Source organism: Filicampus tigris, chromosome 4, assembly GCF_054856515.1.
Source record: "Filicampus tigris isolate MCC_2025a chromosome 4, RoL_Ftig_1.0, whole genome shotgun sequence".
Taxonomy (NCBI): domain Eukaryota; kingdom Metazoa; phylum Chordata; class Actinopteri; order Syngnathiformes; family Syngnathidae; genus Filicampus; species Filicampus tigris.
Window position 1 is genome coordinate 16297405 of NC_141220.1, and position 14307 is coordinate 16311711.

Consider the following 14307-nt stretch of genomic DNA (forward strand, 5'->3'; position numbering starts at 1 on the left):
GTTTTATTACATAATGATAGCACTGTATTAAAAAAATGGCTTACTAAGGTAACATCTTTCATAACAGGAAAATGAGGTTTCAGTAACATTTTAAAGTAAACAGTAACAGTACTTTAAAAGTCAGACTCAATATGAGATATCAATACAGTGCTTGCCTTGTAACTTTTCACCTCAAATAACACTTGAATTGTCCTCCATTGTCGAACTAAAACAGATCAAAGGCATACAGTGTTCAAATCATTCACTTAAAGCAAGGCTTCCTTCCACTCGTTGCAGTAAAGAATGTGAGTAACATGGATGGGTTAGTTTTCATTTCCATTTCAAATCCATACTCTCTTCTGATTGGTTGTAAGTGCACAGCTGGTACTTTTGGCTGCTTGTGTTTTTTTTTTTTTTTTTGTGGTTGGGTTGTTATGAAGCTTCTCGTCCATTGGCCTCCTAAGTCTACAAAGTCAAAATTGAGCATTATCTACTCCAAGCATGAAAACTGTTTTGATCCCAGTTATGTATTTAGTTGTCACATGAGCCAAGGAAGAACAATTTTCATGCAGATTTGGATAAAGCTAACTTGTTCAAGGTCAGTGGGATCAAGTAGGGACGTGAGCAACTATGGAAAAAGCTTTCCATGGGTGTGTGGCAGTTGACATTATTATTATTGTATGTTTATTTCTATTTCAAGCCCTTTAGACACCAAAGTTTTTAAGTAATAAGTCATAATTTTAAAAAAGTACTGTATTGTACATTATTAACCAAAAAAACCCCATTTCTATCAATATGTATGTTTTGTAGATATCTTAAAGTGGATGGTCAAATGCACATTGCTACCACCAACAGGAGTGAAGAAAAACAGCACCACCTGCACTTTTATTTTTTTATTTTTCCTAATCCAGCGAGCACTTTTGTGCTGAGGGGCCACATTTAACTTTTTAAAATGGACAAGTGGGTCAGGTCATTTGTAAATTATGTTAAAGTAAACATTTATATAGTAATATGCTTTTATGATTAACCAATTAACATAGTTAACAGAAATGTAATAATTATGCTATTTTAAAAAAATCATAAATAATTTAATTAGCCTTTAAGGGCGAGGTCAACCCAAAAATATTCTTCACCATATATTGTCTGCACCCCCATTAGTCTAAACACGGCATTCTGATTAATGTTGCGTTTATGGAATGCAAGTTAGTGGTAAAATCCATCTGTTTTTATCCTCAGGCTAAAAACGGGTGGATTTTGCTGCTAAATTTATTATTGTAACCCGTAAGTCTTATCACAACAGGTAAAAACCATCTACTCAGTAAGATATTACTAACAATTCAATAAAGCAAAGAAACATTCATCGGGTAAAATCCAGGATTAAAATCCATCCTATCGTCTGATTGGTTGTTTCTTGCCTGGTTAGACTTCAACTATATACAGTATACTGTATACACACTACTCATAGAAAAATATGGTTATTGGGCTTTTGGGTGAAATTTCAGGATGAACCTAAAATGCATTAGATCCATTACAGGTGAACTTAATTTAGCCTTCTGTAAACACTTGAAGGCACATATCCAACTGCTCAATGTTTCATTACACGTTGCGTCAAGTTTGAGCCATGAATGGACCAATACATTTCCAAGGATGTCCACTTCTACGTCTTAATGTGACTCCTTCAGTCTCGTTGTAGCAACCTGCGGACGACACGTTGACGCTCTCACCTGGATGTCCATTTCCTTCTGAGAACATTCTGAGGAAGGGTCTTTTCAATTCCAAACAGAACCACGACCGAGTCATGATCAAACACCAGTTGTGAATTCTGCTTCTTGTTAGAGAATAATAGGTTAGACATTAGGGACTGAAACACTGAACAGTTGGACGTGCATTCAAAAGTTTTGAGAAGGTCAAATTAAGGTCACCAAACAGACTAAATGCAAGTCTCAGCCGTAGCTGTGAGGACTGCGAGGGTTGATGGGGGAGGAGTCTTCCCTGCCGCTGCGTCCAATTAGCTGGTAGAGGCGATGGCTGAGGTTCTGCACCTGACAGGTGCCCAGGACGCAGCCCGCCCTCATCAGCTGCCCGTGGGCCCGTCGGCCGTTGGCGTGGCGACGTCCTCGGGACCTTCCACGTGCGCCCGGCCACGCTTCTTGCTCCACTTCAAACCACCTCAGCAGGGGTTCCTTCGTTAAGAGGACCCGCCAGATGAAACGATTCTGTGCCAGGGTGAGGGCTTCGTCAAGGGAGATAGCGTAATTGGACGTCGGCAGCGTCATGGAGGACGGTGTTATGTGCTTGGAGGATTTGGATGACCTGTAAAATACAAAATAACGTTTTGTTTATTTTAATGGTGCCAAAGACAAGCCCCCAAAAGTCACTTGATAGTAGCATGTAAAAGGTTTTTAAATACCAGTTTCACCCATCAAGACAAAATTGGGTAGACGTCTTTCATAACAAGGTGCTGCTGGAAAACATTTCAAGGACTCGTACCAAAAAATGAACAGGAGGGTCGGCCATTTTGGGTGAATTCCACAGCTCGTACATTGACGGACTCCTATAAATGATTTTGCCCAATTGAACGTCAATCAAAAGCAGCTATCCAAGACAAACTGCAAAACTTGTATTGTGTATACCATATAACGTGCATGGTGTTTTTTTGTTGTTGTTGTTTTCGTTTTTTTTTTGCCATGAATGAGAAACTGCCAGGAACTGCTCATCACTGCTTGCAGCTTTAATCAAAATAGCTTGTGAAAGCGCTAATCCACCTTATCCAACCACCTTGTCTGCTAGTAAAGGCTACACACATGCTTAAGACTGAGCATATTTGATGGCAAATAGATTAAGGACATTGTTGTGGCTGCACTTTAAGAAATTAATAAACTAATTGAAAGCAAAAAGTAAAGTGAAGCAACAGCAAACACGACCATCTCCATGCTAAAGCTGCAATTTAGAATCGCAAAAACACATTAGCAACTTGTCAGCAGCTCACTAGTTTGCAACAGTGGTTACTGGTTACTGGTAGAAAAGAAATGGATACAGATATCATATTTTAATTATATATATTTGGAAAAAAAACTTAATGTAATCCATTTTGATTTTTGTCATATTGCTATAGCATATCTTGACAAGCAAAACGATAACACTCAAAATTAAAATATGGTAGAGTACAAACAAGCCAAACACGGTAGAAAAAAAAATACAAATCCCGAAGAGTTATTAGAATAGGAAAGCTGTCCCTTTTGCCTTTGATATCAATGCATGCTTTCCAGCTGGTGTAATTCAGTTAATTATTTCCATTACAATTGTCAAAATATAAATCAGACCAATTTTCAAAGTACAGTAAATCCCTGCTAGTTATCAAGGATTAATGCCGTCCGTCCAGCAAATGTTTAGAATTATTTATATTAATAGTTTTAAAGGGGCTTTATTAAAGTTCTTTTTAAATTGATTTGATATATTTAATTAAAGTTAAACATATTACAGCTTACACCACTAACTCCAAAAACACAGTGTTACCCATAAAACTAAATGGCTTGCTTACATAAAAATGTAGTGCATGTGCACCTACACATGCGGATAAGACTTCTGCAAAAAATCCCAGGCTAAATTTAGCTCCTCCCCAGACTTAGAATGATCTTCTCTCAATTGAGGTGTATAATTTTAACAATACTTCTTTAAAACCAATTACCGCTTTCCTATTAGCCAAACGTGGGCACCATTTTGTGAGCACAAAAACATTTAGGTACGTTTTTGAGCAAATATCTAAGGATATTCCTCAGGAAAAAAAGAGCAAACTGAATAGGCAGGTGCTCAATGCAAACAGCATTAAAGTCTTCCTCTGAAGTTATGACACTTGACTGAATTTTTGCGTAATCATCTTCACAAGGCCTGCGACTGTTTCATCAAAGGATTTGATTATCAGACCCAAATTAAAACTTGTGGACCTTGTGGTCTATGCCGCTATCGCCAAGATTCCATCTTTCCAGCTAATCAGCAAAAGGAATTTGAGGGTTGCAATAGAAGGGGCCCAAAAATAATGTTAAAAGGCCTCCACTTACTCTTAAGAGGGAATTTAAAGTACTTACTTTCTCACCTCGCTGCCTATTTGGGGATTATCACAATACCTGTAACTAGGGCTGTGCAATGAATCGAAATTCAATTACGATTTCGATTATTATACTCCATGATTACAAAATTGGCATAATAGTAAAAAAAAACAAACGATTATTACTACTAATTTTGAGTTGTTTTGAGGCATGCGCATCCGAGTTACTCCACCGCGCCGCCCTCTCCAAGGTGGACTGTCAGACAGCCAGCCCGCACCCCGCAAGTCACACTGCACACGCTCCCACTCAAAGTTTTAACAGAGTAACAGACCTAAAAATGGCACAAGACCCGCCACAGGAACGACTTGTAAACAAGCAAGGCAAGTCAAAATCGCTTATTTGGTTACATTTTGGGTTTGCCGTGGAAGACGGCGAGCAAAGACGTATAAAGTGCAAGTTGTCTCTGGATCCACCGGCAACACAACGAATCTATTCAACCATCGTTTGATTCACGATGATGTTATGATACACCGAAGCAAGAAAACACCGAGTTAGATTTGGCGGCGTCGTCCCCAACGCAAATCTCAGTCGTTGAATCACTACGCAGCAACCCCCACCCATCAACTTCGGAGAGACACAAAAAGATAACAGAATCTATTGCCCGGACAAGGCTTCCAAATGTTTAGGGCACAGACTCCACTAAATTTGCAATTGGCACGAGGGATTTATTTTAAATAAAATATCTTATGCAAATATAAACTACTTTTACTAGAACAAAAATAGAAACCATGCTAAACATTATCACTGTGACTTAAGTTACATTTTTTTGTGTAGTCTATAATATGAAGTCAAATTTTTTGTGTTCATTTTGGTTTCAAATTGCTTCAAATGCATGACCATTCATCCTGACATTCTTTTTTACATGGAACACCCAATAAATCCAAGTGCTATTTTAGCAAACCGGTCTTTTCTTTTTGACAATTTTTATTTAAATTCAAGATTCTTAAACATGCCTTTTGGTCCATTTGAAACGTGACATGTCACTGGCAAATAAATGTTCACTGAACATTTAGATTTAAAACAGGGAAATAAGTACAAGCATTCACCAGTGCAAATTAGATTGCGTATTTCAGTGGGAAAATAGTCAAATTTCCCCCTTTTCTTAAATTGTCGGCCCTCGTTGTCAACTTCTCCTTTTTTATTCATTGTCGCCCTTTTATAAACGATCCGGAAAGGGTCACACAGGGTTATGGAGTTGGACAGAGTGCTGCTGCTGCCCTCTTGGGTTTAAATGTGAAATTGCATTTAGAGTGTATTTAATAAGCTTGTCACCTGGGCTACGGGCGGGCCGGACGTTATTAATTCTATGATAGAAGGTGTGGGCCGGCCCGCGGGCCGGACTTTGTTCTACCTGTATAGATGAATAGCATGTCTGTTATTCTGTCAAAATTGGCGTTTTACTCCAAGTAGTTTACTACTTTGGCAATTTATAAGTGAATAGCAAGTTAACTCGTTTGTTAATACAAGGAACCCATACTTTAATTTATACATTTGCACTTTGCTGAATGAAGGTAAATATTTAGAGAACTGCCATTTCCCAAAATGTGACTGTGAGTGACCTGTTTTCTGAAGCTGAGCTGTGATTGGTTGTTACCTGAGCCCTGAGCAGTTGTGATGGCTAAAAATGTGTGGGTTAACTCTTATTCCACAAACGCAATATTTATCAGAATACCGTGTTTCAACTAGCGGGCCTGCTGGGAACATATTCTTGAAAAAAATGTGTTTGGGTTGATTTCCACTTTAAGCAGAACATGCTAGATTGCTTGAGAAAGCTGCTGTCAGCATGGGGTGGTATTTGTATTTGGCAATCCGTCCACTGCATGCGCCACATACATGGATCCACATACCAATTAATTAATAGTAACTTGAAGACTTGGTGTTGAAGTGCTGCCTCTATCAGTGTAAATACAACCCATGCTTTTACTGTCTTTTTGGGCACTTACTTTCTTCATAACACTCTGGGATGCCGCCAATAAGATAGCTCCACCCCTTGTTGTCATGGTAACAAAATACATACTCTTTGGGGTGATCAGTGGCTCATTTGCATGAGAGACTGACCCCTCAAAACAGGCCGTTCACTTCAATTGCGATAAAAATGCACAATCTGTCTCCTTGAATCATTTACGGTCTAATTTGAATACAATACAAGCCCTGCACGACAGTGTTTCTTTTCCTGAATTGTATAAAAATCCATTCGTAATTTTAATTTGTTTATTTGTTTGTTTTAGTGTGGAAATAGCACCAACATGTCTGTAAGCTTTATCCTGTAAGAAATCCTGACTGGTATTCTGATCTCTCTTTTGGCTGCAAACGTGAGCACTCACCGCCAACATGCACACACGTACACAGATAAAATTCACGTGTATTTTGCCCATCGTGAAATAAAGTACAAGAAACATCTGACAACAAACTCACTTTAACGATACCGATAATAAGCAAGCAATAACTAATAATATGCCGTATTTTTCCACCACACAACTGCCCATTCACAGGAAAGCCGGAGCTGACTACAAACCTCGACTGGTCACCAGTGGATCACAGGGCGATTATGAATGAGGCATTGATTGGGGAATTAGCGCCATGCTCCGTCTCAATTTAATGTAATCCAGAGCAACAACTGACTTGTGCAAGCTGATCAACCACAAAAAGCACATATGGGATATTTGAAGAAAAGTCCAACTGAATTTATGCCTCTTCTATTGGATAAGTGTTACACAGGAAAAAAAGCAAAAAAAATACTTTGTTCAGTGTCACTCTTGGGTGTTTTTGGCTGTGTGACACTGGACAGCTCATTTTGCTGTAGGATGCCCGATTTCCAAAACTGGGCTCTTTACCCTTTCTGGCCGGTCTGTCCTATTTCCTCCGTCCTCGACCTGGGTAGCCTTCCGTCGTAGTCCCTCCATCCTCATTCATAAAAATAATCGTCCTGCGACCCTGTCCGTCCTCGTCCTTTTAAAGCGCTTCCGTCCTTACATTCAAAACAGGAAAATGTTTAAACGTAAAAAAACAAAATACATTTCTTTGAGACACTATAATTATGAAATTTCCTTTTGGACCAAACAAAATTTATAAAATTAGTTATAAAAGAAAAGGCGCAAATGTATAAATTCAAGTATGATTTCCTTGTGTCGACAAACATAGTGCCTTGGATATAAATGCATATTAATAATCGCTGTTTTACGATTATGCCAAGTTTGTAATCGTTGAGTGTGACAATCGTAATTGTAATTGAATTTCGCATAATTGCACAACCCTAGCGCACGTAACAATTTGGGGGCAGAAAGTACACTAAACTTTAGACCAGGTGAAACCAGGTCACACGAACGATCGGGGTGGAAGGCAGTCTCCAAGTGCCCACTTAACAGTGGTGATCTGTCATCACTCAGGCCAACATGATATCATCCACAAGTGGAGGTCTGCTTGTAGTTTCTTCTACACGTGCTTTGTGCACTTCATTCTCCTGCATGGACTGCAATGAGTCTCTGTCTGCCTCTGCAAAGACTGTGCACATGCCTCTCCTCCGCTGAATTTAAAGGGAAAGAGTGGCGCCGCTATCACTGGCCAGGAAGTAGGCTGGCTGTGTTCACTCCCACAATGGTGCAAACGCCCCTTTCTACCTGTACCCGTCTACAAAAATACTAAAAGAACTAAAACTCCACCCATGTGCACAGTTAGACTGCACACAGTGAAGCTTCCCCTAGTTTGAGAGCTCAGCATGCGCGTCTTCACACACACGCACCTAGTTGAAGTCCTAAAGTTTCACTCCTCTTCCTGGTAATGCTCCATTTATTATTTCATCCATCGTAGTCCTTAATTACAACAGGATATGTCCATGTTTTACTTTCTTTTTTTTTTTTTTGCCTTCGACAGTACTTGTTGCCAGTAAGGGTATTGTGTTTGATCCGTCACGCTCACTTCCATCCTGCTCTTTCCCACCAGCGGCTGATCTTCAGGGAACCCCCTGCTGTGCAAACTTTTATGAAGCTCATTTTTTTCCCCCTTACGTAATAGTCTGAGGACAAGGTCTCGCCGTGCAACAATCAAAAATAAACCAGGAACAGATTGTTACACTCATAAATATTCTTCTTTTCAATTGCATTATTACTTATTGATGACACACAAAAAAAAACACATCGTGGTCCACCTCATCTCATCAGGGGGCTTTTTCGACCGTTAGATGGCTCCTGACTAAGCACATGTGTCCTTGTCTCAAATCCCGCTAAATCACCCTCACCTCCGTCTCACCTCTGGGCCACTGAAAGGAATGACCTCATTCCTCATTCTCACAACTTTGCTCTGCTCCACTTAAGGCCTGAGAAGCTATTGTGATCGTTTGTCACGGTGTTGAATCTGTTGATTACATCCCAGTAGCCATCTTTGTTGACATTATAAGACAAGTACTGTAATGCCCTCGAATGTGGCCAAGGAGAGCCACAGTCGCGATACACTTTCAGTCGTTTATTGAACTGGACAAAAATTCAAATACAAAATGAGATCATTCGCAAGGAGCTGCTGTAGGCCACAACTCACACCCAGACGCTCACGAGCAGACTAACCGGATAATCTGACTCCAGCTTCTGATGTCACTTACTAGGCCATGCCCCTTACGTGATAAAGCAATTTCAAATATTCTCGTGATGTCCCCTGGCGGGCTCTGGTCTATGAGTGCACGGACACTTTTTTTTTTTTTTGCCGACGTAATGTAAAGACAGAAGCGCTTTAAAAGGTCGAGGATGGACGGGTCAGAGGATCATTTTTTTTCATTTTATAAGGACGGAGGGACGAGGACGGAAGGGTACTACCCATGTAGCGGACGCAGGACGAACCGGCAAAAAAGGGTAAAGTGCCCATCTATCCATCCATTATCCAAACCGCTTATCCTCACGAGGGTTGCGGGGGTGCTGGAGCCTATCCCAGCTATCTTCGGGCAGTAGGCGGGGTAAAACCTGAACTGGTTGCCAGCCAATCACAAGGTACACACAGACAAACAAACACACTCACAATCATACCTCGGGACAATTTAGAGTGCTCAATTAAACTACCATACATGTTTTTGTAATGTGGGAGGAAACCGGACTTCTCAGAGAAAACCTAAGCAGGCACGGGCAGAACATGCAAACTCCACACAGGAAGGCTGGACTGGATTCGAACCCACGACCTGTGCACTGTGAGGCGGACGTGCTAACCAGTCCATCACCGTGCCGCCTGTATGGAAACTGCTGTATTATATGATTTTATGCATTTAGTTGTTTTTTTTTTATTTTTTTTTTTTTTATAATGGCTTTAGTAAAGTTCATACATGAATCTACTGTACAAGAGAAAACTGAATCATCCAGAAAATAATCATTTTATGAGTTGCTTCCCCGTCACATAATGTCTGTATATAGAAGAGGCACAATTAGGGGAACCATTTTTGGGGTCCTAACTTCACCAAGGAAGTAGTTTACAGGTAGGCCTACAGTACTTTTTTGTCATTCAGGCTACTCGAAATATATCATCAAATAGGTTAGCTATGCAAAACCACATCAACTAAAAAAAAAGCTGTTAAAAAAACAACGAGCTGCATTCCTACTTGCTAGTGGTGTTACGTTCTCACGTCACAACTGCGCAGTTACTTATACCAAACCAAATGGGATTTAGTAGCAACGGTGTGATGTGAGAAATTTTACCTGTGTCTCGTACTCTGGAGAATGTGGCTCAACGGCACCCTAGTCTGGGTCTCCAGGGGCAGGAGTCCGAATAGAAGACACGTCCACGCCGATAGCAGCGCGCACATGACGGCGCGACGGAGTCACAGGAGCCGCTTTCGCACAGGAGCAAGGTGCGTTTACTCACACAGTCTGTGAGGATAAAACAACAGTAATTGTCCCCTGAGAGATTTCTAACTTAAGGAATTTCTTGTATTTGAAAGTGTGACTTCTCAGTAGATGACAAGTGCTCTTTTGAAGGGGAGCAGCTGGAGTCATTTGGGTTTCTTGCTTAGAAAGTCTGATTGAGGAGGGAGCAAGAGGATGAGGAGTGAGGACTGGAGGAGGAGGAAGGCTTACTGTGTCCTTCAACAATCCCTTGAACAACACCTGTAAAAGCTTACCACAACACTTGCCTCATAGTGAACTCTGCGTTGAGGTGAGTTGAATAGCATTTGAACGGTTAACAGTCACATAAATATATCATTTCAAAGTTGCCTTTGCATGCGGCATGCCCAAGGAAAAAAAAACAGTGGGAATTTTCTAAGTTGGAAACTTTTCATGCTTAACATGAATAAATCACTTTTGCTACCTCTAGACAAAATTGACTTTAAAGGGTGTAAAATTGCAGTGTTTGGATTGACCCACATGAACTATTCAACCCGATTTTGATGATTGTTATCAAGATTTAAAAATTATTATTATATATTATATATCATTTTAAAATTCTGTTAACTTCATGAAATTCTATTTTAATTCATTTTCAATTAACTTTATACAGAGATGCTGCTGGCCCTGGGAACTCTCTGCGCCCATTGTTTTGGTTTGAAATTAAAGATAATGAAAATTTAACATTTCAGAAATTTTGAAATAAACATATATACATGTTTAAAGAGGAAGTCAACCCGTCAACTCCAATATTTTCTTGACAATAATGTGTTCTACACGGCGTTAAATACGGTATTCTGATTAATATTGCGTTCTTCGAACATGAATTAAGCAGGCTGACCTGTTTTCTGAGTTTGGTCATGCAAACTTAGCCGTGAGTAACTGTCATGCAATTTTCAGTTGACAGCAAGTGGCAAAATGGCTGCCCCCTGAGATGGATGAAAACAAGGTGGATTTTGCTGCTTAATTCATATTCAACAAATGCAACATTAATCAGAACACCGTGTTTAGGCTAGCGGGGCTGCATAGAACATATTATTGGAAAGACAACTTTTTGAATTGACTTCCCAAATAAGTTTTTATTTTAGTTTTTAAGATCTGCTAATGACCCTGAGAGCTACTTAAACTTTTTGTTAGAATTATACAAAAAAGATGTGTATGGTCTAAGATTAAAACGAAAAAGTCAACATTTTTCAAATCTGCAAAGTTTTATGCTTGAAGACATTTAATCAAAGTTAATAGTTGGAGTTTGTATTTATAAAAATTCTGACACCAGTATTTTCGCTTTTAGTGAAAGTGAATATCGACTCCAAATATTGATTATCGATCTCCTGTGAAAAAACATATCGGTCTATCCAGTTTTAAAATGAACTGGGCAAAATGAAGAGAATAGACTTTTGGGAAAAAAAATGGTCAAATTTCATGAAACATTAACATTAAGGTTGTAGAAGTGCTTTTTGTGGTGTTCAGGCCATCATAGAATTGCCTTCAGTCATATAGTGCACTTATATAGCGCTTCTCTGGCACCATCTGCCCACCCCAGGTTTAATGTGTTCGGGCCTACATACGTTCAGCTGGAGAAGGTGAAAATGACTCTATAAAATGCACATAAAAAGGTGTAACCCGTAAAACGGGAGGATTGGAGTCGACTCCCGTTTATTTATGAGGGTGACAAAAAGTGTTAACACGTTTGAGTTGATTCTCAGCCGTAGTTTCCCGTTCGACGTTTTAGTACCGAAAGGAAGACATAGCTGACGAGCTCAGACTGTGAAGCAGATTTAGAAGGACATCCTGTACTCATCGGAGGTGGTTTCAGCTCTTACTTAAACTGCTGAATTGTTGGGTGTCTGTGACTTAGCACTTTGCAGTATTACACTCTTAAGCTCCCTTTCCAATGCCGTGAGCCTCAATTCGGGCTAAACATGTGCCCCAAAACTCATCCAGCATAATATCCGAGCAGTGTATTTGCATGTTTGTGTACCTTACCCTTTCCATCGGATCACTGATTCCCAGAGTTGGGCATTGTCTATCCCTCACTAAGTTCCCGTCTGTATTTCCGGCCGACCCACGTGGTCCCAGTCCGTCCCTCGTCGAGTGGGTTGGGCATCGATAACCGGTAATCGAGTGGAACCGGGACCATCATTCCGGTTGACACCTTTACCTGCAACTAATGATTATTTTAATAATCGATTATACTGCTGAGGGTAGCGCGGTGGTCTGCCTCACGGTGCAGGGGTCATGGGTTTGAATCTGGCCCCGGCCTCCCTGTGTGGGGTTTGCATGTTCTCCCCGTGCCTGTGTGGTTTTTCTCTGGGTGCTCCGGTTTCCTCCAACACTCCAAAAACATGCATGGTAGGTTGATTGAACACGCTAAATTGCCCCTAAGTGTGATTGTGAATGTGTATGTTTGTTTGTCTCTGTGCCCTGCGATTGGCTGGCAACCAATTCAGGGTGTACACCACCTACTCCCCGAAGCCAGCTGGGATAGGCTCCAGCACGCCCGCAACCCTTGTGAGTTAAGCGGTTTGGATAATGGATGGATGGATATACAGTTTTTTTGTTGTAACATCTGTCAGAAAATAGGCAAAAATTGGATGTTCTCCAAAGTAAAGGCAGATTTTGCAAATGTCTTATTTTATTCATTTAAACACAAAGACAATTAGTCTGCTTTCATGAAGGAGAATATTGAGAAATTAGAGTATATTTACTGTTGAGAGGCTGGATTTGAACACTTTTAAAGTGGAGGTCAAGTCAAAAATGTTCTTTGCAATAATAATGTTCTATGTGCCCCACTAGTCTAAACACAGTATGTTTGTGGAATAAGAATTAATTGGATTAATTCACCTGTTTTCAGCCATCCAAAGAGGCTGACATTTTATGCAGTGCTGCCTCTCAACATGACCATGGGCTCGCACTGCGAATATCACGTGACCAAACCCAGACAACAGGTGAGCCATCATGGGCATAGTATTGGACATAATTGGCAAAAAAGCTTTGCAGTTTGGTGTTTACCTGCTTTCATTTTGGGTTCATTTGGGCAAAATTCCCAAGTAGGAGCCCTGGAATTGAGCCAAAACCAAAACTTCCGGTTGAATTTTTGTATGCTTTGAAATTAGGTCCGCCCAATTTCGTGTCGATTGGGAAAAAAATGGTGCTGTGGGCTACTTTTTCCAACTTTCGAAGTGGCACTACTTGTGAGTTTTGGGGAGTCAGCTTACATGAGCAAGGTTTTGGGGCTCCCCTCCCCCATTCTAATGAGGACAAGCGCAATAGAAAATGGGTGATACGTAGCATAGCATCACCGGTTTAATTTGTGTAGGCGTCAGTTGAACAGTCTCTGCTAAGGCTTTTGCCAGCAGGTGGCGCTGTTTGTCAACAATGAGCAGTTTGGGGCAGCACGAGGCAGCGTCTTTTCCTCCCGCAGTCTAAAAACATGCACGTTCACTGAAGACTCTGTGGACCTAATGAGGACAAGACCTATATAGAAAATGAAATGGACGGATGACCAGTCTGACAATATGGCATTTAAACTGGCTCATCTGTTGTATACATACATGTTATTTATTTTTCAGACACAAATATTCTGGCACAAGAATACATAACAAACACAAGTTAAGTCATTCCATACATCATTCAGCAGAGGATATACTGGGTGTGTATCATGCAGTCTTGACAATACTACTTTATGGCGGGTGTACATGTTTAACACGATTGCACGTTTAACAGGATTGTCACTGAAGTCCGTCAATTCTGTGTGTTTTTTCTTTCAATTAAATAATATCTTGGCTTTTTAATGACCAGATCACAACATAAGCTATACACAACGGGAGCCTGATCCTGTTGACCGAAGAACGTCTTTCAAAGCAATCCTTCATTTCATTTCTTGTCTTAGGTTCCTCCCTGCAACCCCAGAGCCAAGATAAGGTCCTGCAGTGGTTCCGTGTCCTCGGCATCCAGCAGCGCGTGCTGCCGGCAGAAGAGCGTGAGGTGCGTGAAGAGCGTGTTGAGGTGCGGGTGCAGGCCCAGTGCGTGCGTCTGCCGGAAGTGGGACCAGTAGATGTGAGCCAGAGTCCTGAACAGCAACAAAAACACCTTCTGCACCAGGAAGATGAAGCCGGTGGGGAACACAGAGCCTGAAATTGAAAGGTGAGTGCTTGAGAGGGATTTGGGGCAAATTCCCTGGTACCGTGTATGCCGACATTCATTGAGCCAAGACATATGTGGTTACATTAAAGTAAATCTCATGGCACACCACCAAACAAAACTGTCAAAGAGTAAATACTGGAGTAATGATGGTCTTGCCTCACTTTCGTCACCAAAGTAATTACTCTGTGGAATCCGGGCCTGTTTAGTTGAACACAAAGCTA

General features: G+C 40.8%; 2 protein-coding genes and 1 long non-coding RNA gene across 7 annotated transcripts in view; 1 reads left to right on the plus strand and 2 right to left on the minus strand.

The window, feature by feature from the left end:
- Positions 1 to 10087, minus strand: adm2b (adrenomedullin 2b). Its single transcript, XM_086027146.1, has 2 exons — positions 9755 to 10087; positions 1 to 2292 (listed from the first exon to the last, which is right to left on the minus strand). Exons 1-2 carry the CDS (start codon positions 9859 to 9861, stop codon positions 1923 to 1925), a joined length of 477 nt encoding a protein of 158 aa, XP_085883272.1. The 5' UTR covers positions 9862 to 10087; the 3' UTR covers positions 1 to 1922.
- Positions 9404 to 14307, plus strand: part of LOC147148654 (uncharacterized) — a 20864-nt gene continuing 15960 nt past the window's right edge. The window contains exons 1-4 of one of the 3 annotated variants that reach the window (XR_015086362.1): positions 9404 to 9906; positions 9997 to 10211; positions 12795 to 12888; positions 13833 to 14086. This is a non-coding gene — a long non-coding RNA (uncharacterized LOC147148654). The remainder of the gene's footprint in view (positions 9907 to 9996; positions 10212 to 12794; positions 12889 to 13832; positions 14087 to 14307) is intronic. The other 2 variants (XR_015086364.1, XR_015086365.1) reach the window with 2 other exon arrangements.
- The window catches only part of LOC147148655 (MOB kinase activator 2), a 7463-nt gene continuing 6634 nt past the window's right edge, over positions 13479 to 14307 (minus strand). For all 3 annotated transcript variants that reach the window (XM_086027144.1, XM_086027143.1, XM_086027145.1), the window contains exon 5: positions 13479 to 14073. In XM_086027144.1, coding sequence (XP_085883270.1) covers positions 13829 to 14073 — 245 coding nt within the window. In that variant the 3' untranslated portion in view covers positions 13479 to 13828. The remainder of the gene's footprint in view (positions 14074 to 14307) is intronic.

Coding starts and splice junctions, on each gene's coding strand:
- adm2b (XM_086027146.1), bottom strand. CDS start 9,861: ATGTGCGCGCTGCTATCGGCGTGGACGTGTCTTCTATTCGGACTCCTG. Junction 2,293..9,754: donor CTCCAGAGTACGAGACACAG/GTAAAATTTCTC, acceptor TGTATTTTACAG/GTCATCCAAATCCTCCAAGC.